Below are 15,428 nucleotides of genomic sequence, written 5' to 3'. Positions count from 1 at the left end.
ACCTGCAATACGTAGCATCTAAGAACTGTGCGATCCTCCAAAAGGAATGGCAAACATTTAACGATGAGGAAGATAAACCCATCAGTTAATCGTATTTATTGAGTATCTATTGTGAACAGAGCACTGTACTGAGTGCTTGGGTGAGTGAAACAGAGTTAACAGATATGAATCCTGCCCCAAAGGCACTTACAAGCTACTGAGAGAGACGATGGTACTCGATCAATGGTATTTACTGAGCACTTTGGGAAAGCACAATGCTACAGAGTTGGTAGTCGCATTTTCTGCCCCCAAGGAGCTTATAATAATAATATCAATCCATCAATCGTATTTATTGAGTGCTTACTGTGTGCAGAACACTTGGGAAGTACAAGTCGGCAACATCTAGTACTTGTTAAGCGCTTACTATGTGCCAAACACTGTCCTAAGCACTGGGGTAGATACAACGTAATCGGGTTGTCCCACGTGGGGCTCACAGTCTTAATCCCCATTTTACAGATGAGGTAACTGAGGCCCAGAGATGTCAAGTGACTTGCCCAAAGTCACACAGCTGATAAGTGGCGGAGCTGGGATTAGAACCTACGACCTCTGACTCCCAAGCCCGGGCTCTTTCCACTAAGCCACGTTGCTTCTCGAGGAAATTATAGAGACTGCTTATAGTCTACAGGAGGAGCTGAAAATGCTCCCCCAGCTCGGAATCATTTTAAGGTCTCAGTGAACAGAAAGAGGAGGCTCGGGGTTCAGCAATATTCTGGAGACAGAACTTGATGGTTTCTCTCTCAGTATTTCAAAACTCTCTCACATTAAGTCCTGAAGCACATAGAAAGTGAAAGCACCACACCCTGTGTTTCTACTCTTCCTCCTCTTTCTTCTAGCTCCTCCTTTTGTCCTTCCTTTTCTCCTTCCCCTCTATCTGGGCTTTCTTAAAATTTCTTTTTACATGGAAGGCTATACCTGTATTGTACAGAGTGCCTACTATTTTCTCGCTCTTCAGTGCAATCCACTGGGCAATCAGAACGAACTTCTATCAATAATACCAAACCGCAGAACTATTAAACAAAACAGATCCAGACTTACTGCTCATGAAAGAAGTCCTTTCCTTACCTATGACAGGGTTATAATTTTTAAGCTGCGTTATGCCCATTTTCTCATCTGTTTTCTTCGTCCGGCTGCTACTTTCCGATTTCGAGGGAGCAGCCGTGCTGGCTTCTCCTGATACCAAGTCCACTTTTCCTTCATTCTCTTCACCTACCGCTCCTTGGGACCCTGGAGCCTGGTGTGGCTTAACCCTGCAATTCGATTCAAAGTACTGCTTAGTTCCCTCATTTGTAAAATCGGGACAAAAATACCTGCTCTCCCTCTCTTCTTCAACTGGGAACCCCATGTGGGGCAGGGAGTGTCCCTACCCCCAGGCTGAGCACATAGCACGGGACACCATTATTACTGTGTTAAGAAAACATCACTATTTCCCAGGAAAGTCCACACTCCACCAAGGTAGATGTGGATGAAAGAAATCCTCAAGACCCAAACAGGAGTCGAAGGATGATGAGGGCTCTGAATATGAGGAGGGCTGTGGTCGGGCAGATTTGAAGGGGTAAATTCCAGGCACGGGGAATTGTGAGAGGCAAGAGATCAGAAGTAGGGAAGACAAGAGTGGAGTAAAGGATAGGATAGCGGAGTACAGTAAAGTAGCGATGAAAGAAAGTCTGTCAATGTGCAACTCAGAGAAAGATGGGGAGAGCCAGGAAGCTAATGGTGAGTTTTTGTTGGCTGTGGAGAGATATGGGAAGCCACTGGAGGCTTCTGAGGAGTGGGGAGAAGTGTGCTGAGCATCATTTCAAGACGCTGACCCAGGCAGCAGCACGGAGTATAGACTCCAAGTAGGAGAGGCTGATCGAAGCCAACTGATTTTTCTCTGTGAAGGGCAACGCACGACCAAACTTGCCTGGATGCTGTGCTGGAAGCAGAGATCCGGAAACGAACTTGCTCAATGGCACTTTTCACAAGAGGATCGTTGGGATTGATTGACGGATGGACTACAAACTCGACCTAAGGGACACAGAGACAGAGGTCAGATCGATTGTATTCACTGAGTACTTACTATGTGCAGGACACAATACACTTTAGAGAATACAATAAAACAGTTGGGAGACACTTTCCCTGCCCACAAGGAGCTTACAATCTAGAGGTCGAAAAAGATGACGTGAAGAACCGGGGCAACATATTTCACACCTCGTTTTCCTTAATCACTGAAAACAGCAAAACCTGCTACTTAAAAAGCATAACACAAAGTCATACTTTTCCTGGGAGTTACTAGATTATAGCTGTCATTTTCAACCATCTGATGCGCCTGAGTTCTTATCGGGTAACTCAAAAATGGCTTTGATTTGAAGGCTTTTAATTGCTTTACTACTGAAAATTATGGGCGATTTGCCACGTCACACAATTCCAATTTTGAAATAAAGCAACAGCACTGGCAATTCCCATCTCAGGCAGGCCGTCAGGAGGCCTGAGATTTAATCCTGACATCACCACTTGCCTGCTGTGTGAACTTGGGCGAGTCATGAAACTTCTCTGCGCTTCAGTTTCCTCATCTGTAAAATGGAGATTTAATACCCATTCTCCCTCCTTCCTGAGCCTGTGAGCTCCATCTGGGATGGACTGTGTCCTATCTGATTACCTGGGGTCCATCCCAGCACTTAATGCAGTGCCTAGCACACAGTAAGTACTTAAATACCCTAACACATAGTAAGTGCTCAACAAATACCGCAATTATTATTAGTTATATTAAAGTACAATTAGCTTCCCTCCTGTTTTCTGCTTTGTTCACGTGTGCGGCTCCAAACGGCCACACTGTTCATTTCCCATAACACTGGTGACCGGAGGAGGCTTTTCACTTGGAAAAGGAGAAGGGACGTAGCGGTGTATCAGATCCGTAAATCTTCATACCATGCAGTAAGTTTTTATCCCCTAAAGAGTGACTGGATCTTCGATCAGGATTTATTTCCTACAACAAAGAACCACCTTAATCCTTCCACTTGAATTTTAAAAGGGAAAATAAACCGGGCTCTACATCAGGTTTCAATGTTGCTGTGTCGGCACAACCTAAGTGAAGTGGAGGGCTAAAGAATTATTCAGTGGATTTGCCTTTGTAGACAGTCTGAAGGAATAATCCAGACCTTCCCTGACAAAGCCCTTATTTTTCCCATTCGTTTTTCCTTCCGCGCTGCCTATAATAATAATAATAATAATGATAATAATGGTATTTGTTAAGCACTTACTATGTGCAAAGCACTGTTTGGGTCTGTACCCCTTCAGCTCTTTATATTCACCCTGCCCCCAATCTCACAGGATTTATGTACAGATCCTCGTACTCTCCCATTTCCCCTATCAGCAATTTATTTTCATGTCTTGTCTCCTCCTGTAGACTGCAAGCTCCTTGCGGGCAGGGAGAGTGTCTACCAACTCTGCTGTACTGTTCTCTCTCAAGTGCTTAGTACCGTGTTCTGCACATAGTGCTCTGCGCACAGTAAGCGCTCAATAAATACAATTGATTGATATATGTTGCCGATTTGTACTTCCCAAGCACTTAGTACAGTGCTCTGCACACAGAAAGTGCTCAATAAATACGACTGAATGAATGAATGAATAGTAGGTGCTCAATAAATGCCACTGACTGATGAGAAAGTTGACACATTCATTCAGGAATGGTATTTACTGAGTGCTTACTATGTGCAGAGCACCGTACTGAGCACTTGGGAAAGTACAATCCGGCAGAATTAGCAATCATGCTCCCTCCCATAATGTGCTTACTATGTATAATAATAATAATGATGGCATTTATTAAGCACTTACTACGTGCAAAGCACTGTTCTAAGCGCTGGGGAGGTTACATGGTGATCAGGTTGTCCCACGGGGGGCTCAAAGTCTTCGTCCCCATTTTACAGATGAGGTCACTGAGGCCCAGAGAAGTGAAGTGACTTGCCCAAAGTCACCCAGGTGACAAGTGGCGAAGCAGCGTGGCTCAGTGAAAAGAGCCTGGGCTTTGGAGTCAGAGGTCACGGGTTCAAATCCCGGCTCCGCCACTTGTCTGCTGTGTGACCTTGGGCAAGTCACTTAGTTCCTCTAGGCCTCAATTCCCTCATCTGTAAAATGGGGATGAAGACTGTGAGCCCCACGGGGGACAACTTGATCACCTTGTATCCCCCTCGGCGCTTAGAACAGAGCTTTGCACGTAGTAAGCGCTTAACAAATGCCATCATTATTATAAGTGGCGGAGCCGGCATCTGAACGCATGACCTCTGACTCCAAAGCCCGGGCTCTTTCCACTGAGCCACGCTGCTTCTCTATACTCTTCTAAACACTAGGGTACGATACACAGTTGAAGAAACTGAGGCACAGGGAAGTGAAGTGACTTGCCCTCTTGTCACAGAGTAGGCCACGGTGGAGACAGGATTAGAACCTAGGCTCTCTTCACTCCCAGGCCCTTTCTCTTTCCACTAGACTACACTACTTCCTCTGAAATGAGAGGCCAGTACTACTCACTTCATAATTAGGGGTTGGTTCTAGGTTTTTGAGGCCACAGGACGAACTCTGTGTGGGTCAATGAGGGGGAGCAGCTACATCTGTTGCTAATGGCAACAGGATAAAGCTGAGTGGAAGTCAAGAGTCTTCATCAATCGTATTTATTGAGCGCTCACTGTGTGCAGAGCACTGTACTACGCGCTTGGGAAGTACAAGTTGGCAACATATAGAGACGGTCCCTACCCAATAGTGGGCTCACAGTCTAAAAGGGGGGAGAGAGAGAGCAAAACCAAACATACCAAGAAAATAAAATAAATAGAATAGATATGTACAAGTAATAAATAAATAAATAGAGAAATAAATATTCTGTTCCCAGCCCGGCTGCCCAGCCACACTGCGACGGTGAATGAGTTGCCAAAACCATTCCGGGTACGGGTTTCTCCATCTGCTAAATGGAATGAAAAGCTTTCACCTAACTTCACAGAGTTATTACGATGCCGAGAGGATAATAGTCGCCTAGGGCCTCTGGGCTCCTCGGAGGAAATGCGCCTCAGAAATTAATGCTTTATTAAGCACAGGTTCGCCTTTCGCTTCCCTGTACCGCTCCGTTACCACGTCATTTAAAGATTTGGGGTAGGATTGGAGAGGATTTTTCCCATTGAAAGATAAGCCTCTGTTGGGTAGTTCGATGAGATATTAGACGTTGGGTAGTTGGGTAGTTAGTTCTGTGCCTCAGTTCCCTCATCTGTAAAATGGGGATTAAGACGGTGAGCCCCCCGTGGGACAACCTGATCACCTTGTACCCTCTCCAGCGCTTAGAACAGTGCTTTGCACATAGTAAGTGCTTAATAAATGCCATTATTATTATTATGAGAGGTCAAAGAAATGACCTTTCCAGCCCACACTACTATCCCCTTCTTACAGGAAAAAATACATCATCACCAAAGCGATGATAAGTCAGGAACTGAAAATTAATCCCAAAAGTCAGGAAATTAGAAGTGATTGTTTCCCCAGTGTCTCTCATACTATCTGAGTACAATCCCACTATCGTGGTACTTAAACCCTGTAAAATTTATGCCTTATAAAATGTGCAAAGTGGCTGAGCTATGGTTGCTGTGGGAATGGACTACAACATTATATTTCACTGAAACAGATAAATTAATGAACAAAAGAGACCTATTATTCCCTAGAAGATACCCTACAACTGGATCTAATCAAACAGCTTCCATCATTTGCCTTGGGAGGATTTCCCTCAGATATTCTTGAAAAACTGTCTTGAAGCTTTGTCTCAGTTTTCCACTTTCAAATTGTAAGCTGTCTTGGAAATATCCCATTGGGATACCATTAGTCATAAATTTCTTTGAGCTGCTCAAAAGGACGGTTAACTTTTCTTTGTTACTATTTAAACAGATTGTGGGGTTTTTTTTTTCATTTGTTTGTTGGTATTTTTTAAGGGCTTACTATGTACCAGGCATTGTACTAAGCACTGGGGTTGATATACGCTTATCAGGTTGGACACTTGCTCTGTCCGTACATGGGGCTCACAGTCTTAATCCCCATTTTACAGATGAGGTAACTGAGGTGCAGAGAAGCTAAGTGACTTGCCCAAGGTCATACAGCAGACGTGTGGTGGAGCTGGGATTAGAACTTGGGTCCTTCTAACTTCCAGGCCCGTTCTTTATAAACTAGGACACGCTGCTTTTCACTCCAGGATCCAAGCAAATCAGCCTCCATCTCTGTGCCCCAATTTTCTCCTTTTTAAAAAAAAGGAGAATAATCTCTGCTCCCTTTGAATCTTCAAGAAATAAAGACACTTTGCTAAATAAGTGATAAGCTCCCGACAAGTAAATTTCACACTGAGTGGTGGTGGTTTGCACATGAAGGACAACTATATATAACAATCTATAATAAAGTAATTATTATTGTTACTAAATTATTATTATAATTTATTACTTATAATAAAACGGAGGTAGAGCCATGGGAACGAGTAAAAGACAATCTGTTCCCCACCTGTGGAAAAAGACAAAATGGTTACCTTCTTACTAACACCATCTTGAATGACCGTGGTGCGATAGAGCCTCAGGAGTCCTTCTTGAGACAATTTCTGAACTAAGCGAACGATGGACTTTTTGCAGCATTTGGTGGATATACCTTCTTGCTTCTCCTGATCCATAATCATTTTCTGAAGCCTGCACATTCAATTTAACAGATTATTCCAAACCTCCAATTCTCAAACCTATAAACCTATCTCTTATTAAACCATGATAAGCTGCTGGGTCTGACAGAAACCATGCAAGAGCCAAGAGAATTGTTTTCACCTGGAAAATAAAAAAAAGTTACAGTCCAGGAGGCTTCTTGAATTGTTCGCGAAGTTTTCTCTTTGTTGACAAGAGTTATCCCCCACGGCCTATTTTACATTCCTATTCAGTCTAGTGGTGGAGGCTAGAAGAATATGATTTGCAACGTAGAGGGTGTCATGATGGAAATAAATCGCCAGGCAGTTTGGATGCTAATTTAACAATCTGATAAAGAATGTTCTGGTTGAACTTGTCCACAAAGCTCGAAAGTCTAAATAAATCAGTTCCTACCGGTTAAAGTCATTATACTGCAAATAGATTTACTGCCTTTCCTTGCTTCCTCTCTTCCCTCCGCCTCATCTTGCTGACTCCTTCCTTTCTAGGGCCTGACAATTTTTGTTCTCTACCTCCTTGCCCCAAGAGTCCCACGTTTCTAAAGGAAGAACACGGTCGCTTCATAATTACAGGTTCAGAAACAAGATGTAGCCCTAATGCAGAAGTCAGTAGACACACTCGCCATTTCTCTTTCAGCAACTGTGCTGCTGAAGACAGAGATCAAAAGCAGCTCGTTGTTGGCAGAGAACGTATCTTCCAACAGTCGTACTACACTCTCCCGAGCGGTTAGTAGTGCTCCATGCCTAATAAGTGCTCAGTAAATACCAATGATGATGATACCGTTGGCCGACACTGTGAGGGTAAGTGAACAGAGAGTCAGGGCCGCTGTATTCCAGACTGAAAATCCCGGTCAGATTTTGGAAGGGAAGTCCCTAAACCCCACTGTAAGCAGTTCTCTGAGGCTTCCCAGCCTTTTGTCAATAGAAATAGAGAACATTTCACTGTGCCACTTGGCCATCCTGAGCTAATCTAACCCTCAGAGATGTCTGGCTTTTCCAGTAGCTCACAATCACTGGGAAGTTTTTCCGCATGCCTGTCCTGAGTTCTTTCTGCTCCAGCTGAAGGAGAGTCCTCCTAAGTGTCCCCACGGATGAGGAGATTCCACCCACCCCCTCCCATTTGAAAGTCAACCTCTGTTGGATATCTGAACTCCGACGTGAAGTCTACCCAAATGTTGCACGTCTGTCATGGCACTGCTAAAATGTTTCACTCTCTTCCTTGTCGGATGATAAGGATCTTCCCTGGGCCCGATCTGCAGGGGAGGGGTGCTTATATGACTTGATAAGGCAGTGTCAATAAGTAGTATCTACATTTCCAAATAAGTCATTTCTACCTTTGATGCGCGTGTCGCTATATTAGCAGTAACCGAAAAAAAGTCAATAGCTTACGTGAATAAGCTCTCAATCAAGCGGAGGTTGCGGACGGCCTCAACGATCATATTTCGGCGTTTCAGCAGCCGGTACGTTTCATGCGATCTCTCCAGGGCCGTACACTTGCGACCTTTCCCCTTCTTTTTCTTCTGGAGAGCTCTATTCTCCTAGGATATCACCAGGGCAAGCATGTGCACAAAACTCAGGTGTCTTAAATAACTTCCTAACGGATTAGCCGCGACTGCTAGTGAAGGCCATTCCATAAATGTATCATCTTAAGACGTTCAAGCCTGTACCCTCAGGAGAACCAGGGTGGGGTAATCAACTGAAGCTAGAACTAGACCAAGGGGACAACTTGGAGATCAACAAGAGAACAGGTCACTAAGTGGAGAGAAAAATCCTCTTTTATCCTTTGGCCACAGTGGAAACTTCATAAAGCTGACTACCGACTGGATGGCAAAAGAAAAGTTTAAGCCACACGGAGAGTGAAGAGGAAATAGGCATTTCTGAATATAACAAGTCACTAAGTGTCCTAGCCTGTACCCTCAGGAGAACCTGGGTGGGGTAATCAACTGAGGCTAGGACTAGACCAAGGGGACAACTTGGAGATCAACAAGTGAACAGGTCACTAAGTGGAGAGAAAAATCCTCTTTTATCCTTTGGCCACCAGACCGTGGAAACTTCATAAAGCTGACTACCGACTGGATGGCAAAAGAAAAGTTTAAGTTACATGGAGAGTGAAGAGGAAATAGGCATTTCTGAATATAACAAGTCACTAAGTGTCCTAGCCTGTACCCTCAGGAGAACCAGGGTGGGGTAATCAACTGAGGCTAGGACTAGACCAAGGGGACAGCTTGGAGATCAACAAGTGAACAGGTCACTAAGTGGAGAGAAAAATCCTCTTTTATCCTTTGGCCACCAGACCGTGGAAACTTCATAAAGCTGACTACCGACTGGATGGCAAAAGAAAAGTTTAAGCTACATGGAGAGTGAAGAGGAAATAGGCATTTCTGAATATAACAAGTCACTAAGTGTCCTAAGGTATTATCCATGTCTGAATCTTGTGGCCAGTTAGTTTGGTCAGAAAACCCAAGAGGCTGAGGTACATCACTTAAAGCAAGAGACGGGGGTAAAACAGTGCAATTATTTATTTAAGTACTTTTCTCTCCTTCCAATTTGACAGACACTAACCCGCTCACAGACCCTTTACTACAGAAATGCACAAAACCGGGTAAGCCACGACGCTAGCGCTCACCTTCCGGCGAATGTCACCCAGCCGGCTCACCACCAAAACACCCCAGACATACGCTCTCACCTTTGGATTGTCAAGCTTGACCTCTTCGATCATGGCCACATCCCCGTCTTCATCCGCGATATGTGTGCTGAGAGAGCTGTTGCCATCCATCTGAGTGGCATCCAGACTGCTGTCGACATCCGCGGACTCCCCTGAGAGTTCGTCAACATCGTCAATAACGTCCATAGAAAGGGGCTTCTTCATCTTCATCAAGTGCAGGCCTAAGAATTTACCTCCGGCTTTAGAAAAAAGAAGGACAACGTGCCACGTTTAAGGCGTAGCGACAGGGTTTAGAATAATCCCCCACATTAGGAACTAGTCTGGCCTAGTAGACAGAGAACGGGCCTGGGAGTCCAAGGGCCTGGGTTCGAATTCCGGCTCTGGCCCTTGCCTGCTGAGTGACCCTGGGCAAGTCACTTCTCTGTGCCTCGGTTTCCTCAACTGTAAAATGGGGATGCGATACCCTGCTCTCCCTCTTATGTGGACTGAGAGCCCCATGTGGGACAGGACTCTTTCTGACGGATTAACTTGCATCTACTCCAGTGCACAGAACAGTGCTTGACAACACATAGTAAGTGCTTAACAAATTCCCTTATGATAATAATAATAATAATGACCGACATTAGACGACCATATCACCCAAGAAGAGAACAGAAAACACCAGACGATAACTATTCTCCTATTTGCATGTCTTCCCTATTTTCAGGAATATCACCCCAACTCCTCCTCCTCCACTGGAGGACTCTGCTTCAGCTGCAGCGGAAAGAGCTCAGGGCAGATATGCAGAAAAACTTCCCATTAATAATAATAATAACAATGATGGCACTTTTTAAGTGCTTACTATGTGCAAAGCACTGTTCTAAGCGCTGGGGAGGTTACAAGGAGGTCAGGTTGTCCCACAGGGGCTCACAGTCTTCATCCCCATGAGGTAACTGAGGCCCAGAGAAGTCAAGTGACTTGCCCAAAGTCACACAGCTGACAATTGGTGGAACCGGGATTTGAACCCATGACCTCTGGCTCCAAAGCCCGGGCTCTTTCCACTGAGCCACGCTGCTTCACCAGTGATGGTGAGACCCTGGAAAAGCCACTGAGAGAGCCCGTAACCTCTTTCCTTAAACATCTCTAACATCTTTTAGACTGTGAGCCCAATGTTGGGTAGGGACTGTCTCTCTATGTTGCCAATTTGTACTTCCCAAGCGCTTAGTACAGTGCTCTGCACATAGTAAGCGCTCAATAAATATGATTGATTGATCTCTAAGGAAAGATTAGCCCAGGGTCGTTGAGTTACAGATGCAGATGGAGGGGCTACCTGATCTAGTTGATCTGATCTACTTCCTCTAGTTGAGGCTTCTGGTCTCCGGATGGAGGCGTGGGTTCGAATCCCACTTCTGACACTTCCTTACCTTGTATCTACCCCAGCGCTTAGAACAGTGCTTTGCACATAGTAAGCGCTTAACAAATACCAACATTATTATTATTATTATCTCTGGTTTGGGGAGCCTCCAGTGGGTGACGTGTACTTGGAAAAGAAACCCCCAAGGCCCACCCAAATTAGCCCTGTTGGCTTAGGGAGAGCCCTGTCTTCCCAATGCAGCCTCCGAGCGGATCGTTCATGGATACTCATCGCCAGAAAGGGATTTCAGCTTTCCGTCAAGGCGTACCTTTCGTTGGAGTCGACTGCCGCGCCTCACCCCCGAAACCGAATTTCACCAGTGACTCGGTCTCACTTTGTGGCCCTTTCCCTTTTCTTTTACTACCACTGCCGTGCTCTTCGTCATTGTCCGACTCCGAGAGGAAGCTTTCCTCTCCGCCCAGAGGAAGGGATTCTTCGTGCACCGGAGCCAAGCTCACTGTAGCTAAGTGCTCGCTCCGGGCTTTTTCCCTCTCATACTGCTGGCTTAAAAAGCTCTCTTCGGCAAAGACGTGGGAAATGTACTTCGTTGTGCGTTGCCGACCTTCGTCTTCCATGAAGCCCTGAGGAAATCAGATTTAATAGAGTGGGTACATTGTCTCGGCAGTAAGGCTCACTGAGCTAGGGCAAAGATCAGTGAGGTCACCTTGTAAATTCCCCAGCGCTTAGAACGGTGCTTTGCACATAGTAAGCGCTTAATAAATGCCATCATTATTACTTAAGGTTGAGAAAATCGAATTCCAGTTCTGATTTTCTGGGTGCCGTCCAGTTTTGCCACTTAACCAGTCAACAGTCATCATGAGGACGAGCTAATGAAATAATGGCAAAATGCTCTGTAAACCGAAAGTACCACTCTTGATTAGCCATGGTCACGATGGATTTGGACGAGTGGAATTCCCAAACCTCATTTTCGCCACACTTCAATTTCCCCCCAGGCTGCACCGTTAAGCAGAACCGTTGTCAAGCGGCGAAACGGTTCAATTGGATTTTACTATTTTACTTTCTTACTCTTCCCCTGGTCACTCCATCATCAGTTGGGGAGGGAGGACAGAGAGACGGTGTAAAGACCAGTAGCAAGAGGGAGCGATTATATGAGCATCCCTAAATACTCAAAAGGATTTCCTGAAATTCTCAAGACACATCTTCCCCTTTTAGACTGTGAGCCCCCTTTTAGACTGTGAGCCCACTGTTGGGTAGGGACTGTCTCTATATGTTGCCAATTTGTACTTCCCAAGCGCTTAGTACAGTGCTCTGCACATAGTAAGCTCTCAATAAATACGATTGATGATTGATGATCTTCCACATTTCCACTCCTACTAGACAGTCAAACAGGCCAATCCTCTACGTGGCCAAGAAATCCTACGTCTCCGTTAAATCTCCCAAAACTTAAACCAGAGGCCCCAAACGCAGAGTCACCTTGACGACTTTGTATCTCTCAAGAAGACGACACAGCATCCGGGCTTCCAGCTTTCCCACGTTCATAGCCATGCGCATTTCGGCCTGGGAAATTCCTTTTGTGCCTCGGCTTTCAACTGTTTTGAAAAAGGAGGAAGCGGCTTGAATCCCAACCCCGTGGGAGGCTGTACCTGAGCTGGTGGAGTGCAGAAGTCGTCGTTCAGGTGAGTTGCCTTTCTCCTCCGGGGATACAGATCTGGGAACGTAGCGAAACCTCCTGGCAGCCACAGTCTCAACTCAGAAGACTGATCTCTACTCCAAATGAAATCAGCCTGCACTATGGGGCCAGCTTCTGATCTATTCATCGGCAGTAACTATATTAAATATGTCCAAACTACCGATAGAACTGAAAGGCGTCGGGGCTCCGGCTGTGAGTTTCCACTTGGCTGCCTCCCTAAGCCTCAGGGAACTCTCGTTGCTGCCCCATTTTAAGCCCCCTGTTCCGTGAAAAATGAGGATAATGCCACCTGCTTTCTCGTAAGAAGTGGTCTAGTATAAAAAGGAGGGGCCTGGGAGTTCTAAGTCCACCTCTTCCACCTCCCTGCTGGGTGCCTTTGGACAAAACATTTAACCTCTCGAGGCCTCGGTTTCCTCATCTCTAAAATGGGGATTAAATACCTATATCTGAGAGCTCACCTCCTCCAAGAGGCCTTCCCAGACTGAGCCCCCTTTTTCCTCTCCTCCCCACACCTCCACCCTACCTCCTTCCCCTCCCCACAGCACCAGTATATATGTTTCTAGATTTATAATAATAATAATAATAATGATGCCCCACCCCCCCGCCCTACTTCCTTCCCCTCCCCACAGCACCTGTATATATGTTTCTACAGATTTATAATAATAATAATAATAATAATGATGATGATGGCATTTATTAAGCGCTTACTATGTGCAAAGCACTGTTCTAAGCGCTGGGGAGGTTACAAGGTGATCTTGTACAAGGAGAAGCAGCGTGGCTCAGTGGAAAAGTGCGCGGGCTTTGGAGTCAGAGGTCATGGGTTCAAATCCCGGCTCCGCCAATCGTCAGCTGTGTGACTTTGGGCAAGTCACTTTACTTCTCTGGGCCTCAGTTCCCTCTTCTGGAAAATGGGGATGAAGACTGTGAAACCCCCGTGGGACAACCTGATCACCTTGTAACTTCCCCAGCGCTTAGAACAGGGCTTAATAAATGCCATCATTATTATTATTATTATCTACTTTACTTGTACATTTCTGCTATTCTATTTATTTTGTCAACGCTGTGCAATTAAGCTTTAATTCTGTTTGTTCTGATGACTTGACACCTGTCCACATGTTTTGTCTTGTTGTCCGTCTCCCCCTTCTAGACTGTGAGCCCGCTGTTGGGTAGGGACCGTCTCTAGATGTTGCCAACTTGGACTTCCCGAGTGCTTAGTACGGTGCTCTGCACACAGTAAGCGCTCAATAGATACGACTGAATGAAGGAATATCTCTCACCTACTTGGACTGTGAGCCCCATGTGGGACCTGATTATCTTTTAATTAGCCCAGTGCTTAGTATATAGTGCTTTGCACAAAATACGTACTTAAAGACCATGATTATTATTATTGGTGTCTGGGTGGTTCGGAGAATATCGGTATGTACAAGAACTGTACGAGGAGCACAGCACTGGAGAGTGATTCAAAGGAAGAATCACTACCCCTCTAATGCACGTTTTTAAAGTTTTGAAAGTGTGCACATCACAGAAGAGAAGCAGCGTGGCTCAGTGGAAAGAGCCTGGGCTTGGGAGTCAGAGGTCATGGGTTCTAATCCCGGCTCCGCCACTTGTCAGCTGTGTGACTTTGGGCAAGTCACTTCACTTCTCTGTGCCTCAGTTACCTCATCTGGAAAATGGGGATTAAGACTGTGAGCCCCACGCGGGACAACCTGATCACCTTGCATCTCCCCCAGCACTTTTAGAACAGTGCTTTGCACATAGTAAGCACTTAACTAATACCATCATTATCATTAGCCCTTCCCAACACTCATTCATTCATTCATTCAATCGTATTTATTGAGCTCTTACTGTGTGCAGAGCATTACTAATACCATCACTAATTACTGCTGAAGCTGTTACAAATTATCAAAACCAGATAAACAGATCTAAACACATCTAAGACCATATCAACCAAATAAATATCAAATTTAGAAAAACAGCTGTGCTGATGGGCCTGGGAGACAGAGGACCTGGGTTCTAAACCCAACTCCGCCACTTGCCTACTATGTGTCCTTGGGCAAGTCACTTAACTCCTCCGTGCCTCAGTTTCCCTCACCTGCAAAACGGGGAATCAAAACCTGTTCTCTCTCTTACTTGGACTGTGAGCCCCATGTGGGATCTGATTATCTTGTATTTACCCCAGCGCTTAATACAGTGCCTGGTACATTCATTCTTTCATTCAATCGTATTTATTGAGCGCTTACTGTGTGCAGAGCACTGTGCTAAGTGCTTGGGAAGTACAAGTTGGCAACATATAGAGATGGTCCCAACAACAGGCTCACAGTCTAGAAGGGGGAGTCAGATGAGGTCACTGAGGCCCAGAGAAGTGAAGTGGCTTGCCTAAGGTGCGATGACAGATGCCCAGAGATAGCTGATAGGTGGCCATAGACAGATGATAGTTGCCCAAAGATGTGGTGAAAAGTAGTCCAGGTCAGGACTGGAACAGTAAGACAAAAATTCTCCAAGTTAAAGGGATACTGGAAATGGCTTACTTATAATTGAGGTAGGTTCGTGGATTTTCGACTATATAGTGAGCTCTCCGTCCAACAGAATGAGATGTTTTGTTTTTCTTTTAATGGCATTTATTAAGCGCTTACTATGTGAAAAGCACTGTTCTAAGCGCTGGGGAGGTTACAAGGTGATCAGGTTGTCCCCCACGGCACTCACAGTCTTCATCCCCATTTTACAGATGAGGGAACTGAGGACCAGAGAAGTGAAGTGACTTGCCCAAAGTCACACAGCCGACAATTGGTGGAGCCGGGATTTGAACCCACGACCTCTGACTCCAAAGCCTGGGCTCTTTCCTACTGAGCCACTGCTGCTTCTCAGTCGTTTTATCCAACGGCTCCTCAAAGGTGTCATGCAAGATATCCCGGACAATTTGCCAGGGTACGAATGGGCCCTTCACCTTAACACGCGCTAAACAAACACCACGATTATTAATAGAAATGGCTTTTGCCACTATAATAAT

The 15,428-nt window shown here is 45.4% G+C and overlaps 1 protein-coding gene across 2 annotated transcripts in view; it reads right to left on the bottom strand.

Annotated features, from left to right (window-relative positions):
- The window catches only part of GTF3C1 (general transcription factor IIIC subunit 1), an 88,892-nt gene that overhangs the window by 45,874 nt on the left and 27,590 nt on the right, over window positions 1-15,428 (bottom strand). For both annotated transcript variants that reach the window (XM_038762374.1, XM_038762375.1), the window contains exons 8-14: window positions 12,205-12,320; window positions 11,039-11,351; window positions 9,399-9,616; window positions 8,102-8,250; window positions 6,557-6,710; window positions 1,943-2,046; window positions 1,102-1,286 (exon numbers count right to left, since the gene is read on the bottom strand). In XM_038762374.1, the coding sequence (XP_038618302.1) occupies window positions 1,102-1,286; window positions 1,943-2,046; window positions 6,557-6,710; window positions 8,102-8,250; window positions 9,399-9,616; window positions 11,039-11,351; window positions 12,205-12,320 (1,239 nt within the window). The remainder of the gene's footprint in view (window positions 1-1,101; window positions 1,287-1,942; window positions 2,047-6,556; window positions 6,711-8,101; window positions 8,251-9,398; window positions 9,617-11,038; window positions 11,352-12,204; window positions 12,321-15,428) is intronic.

Source organism: Tachyglossus aculeatus, chromosome 21, assembly GCF_015852505.1.
Source record: "Tachyglossus aculeatus isolate mTacAcu1 chromosome 21, mTacAcu1.pri, whole genome shotgun sequence".
Taxonomy (NCBI): Eukaryota; Metazoa; Chordata; class Mammalia; order Monotremata; family Tachyglossidae; genus Tachyglossus; species Tachyglossus aculeatus.
The sequence above is the reverse complement of the archived record's forward strand: the minus strand, read 5'-3'. Positions and strand labels throughout refer to the sequence as shown.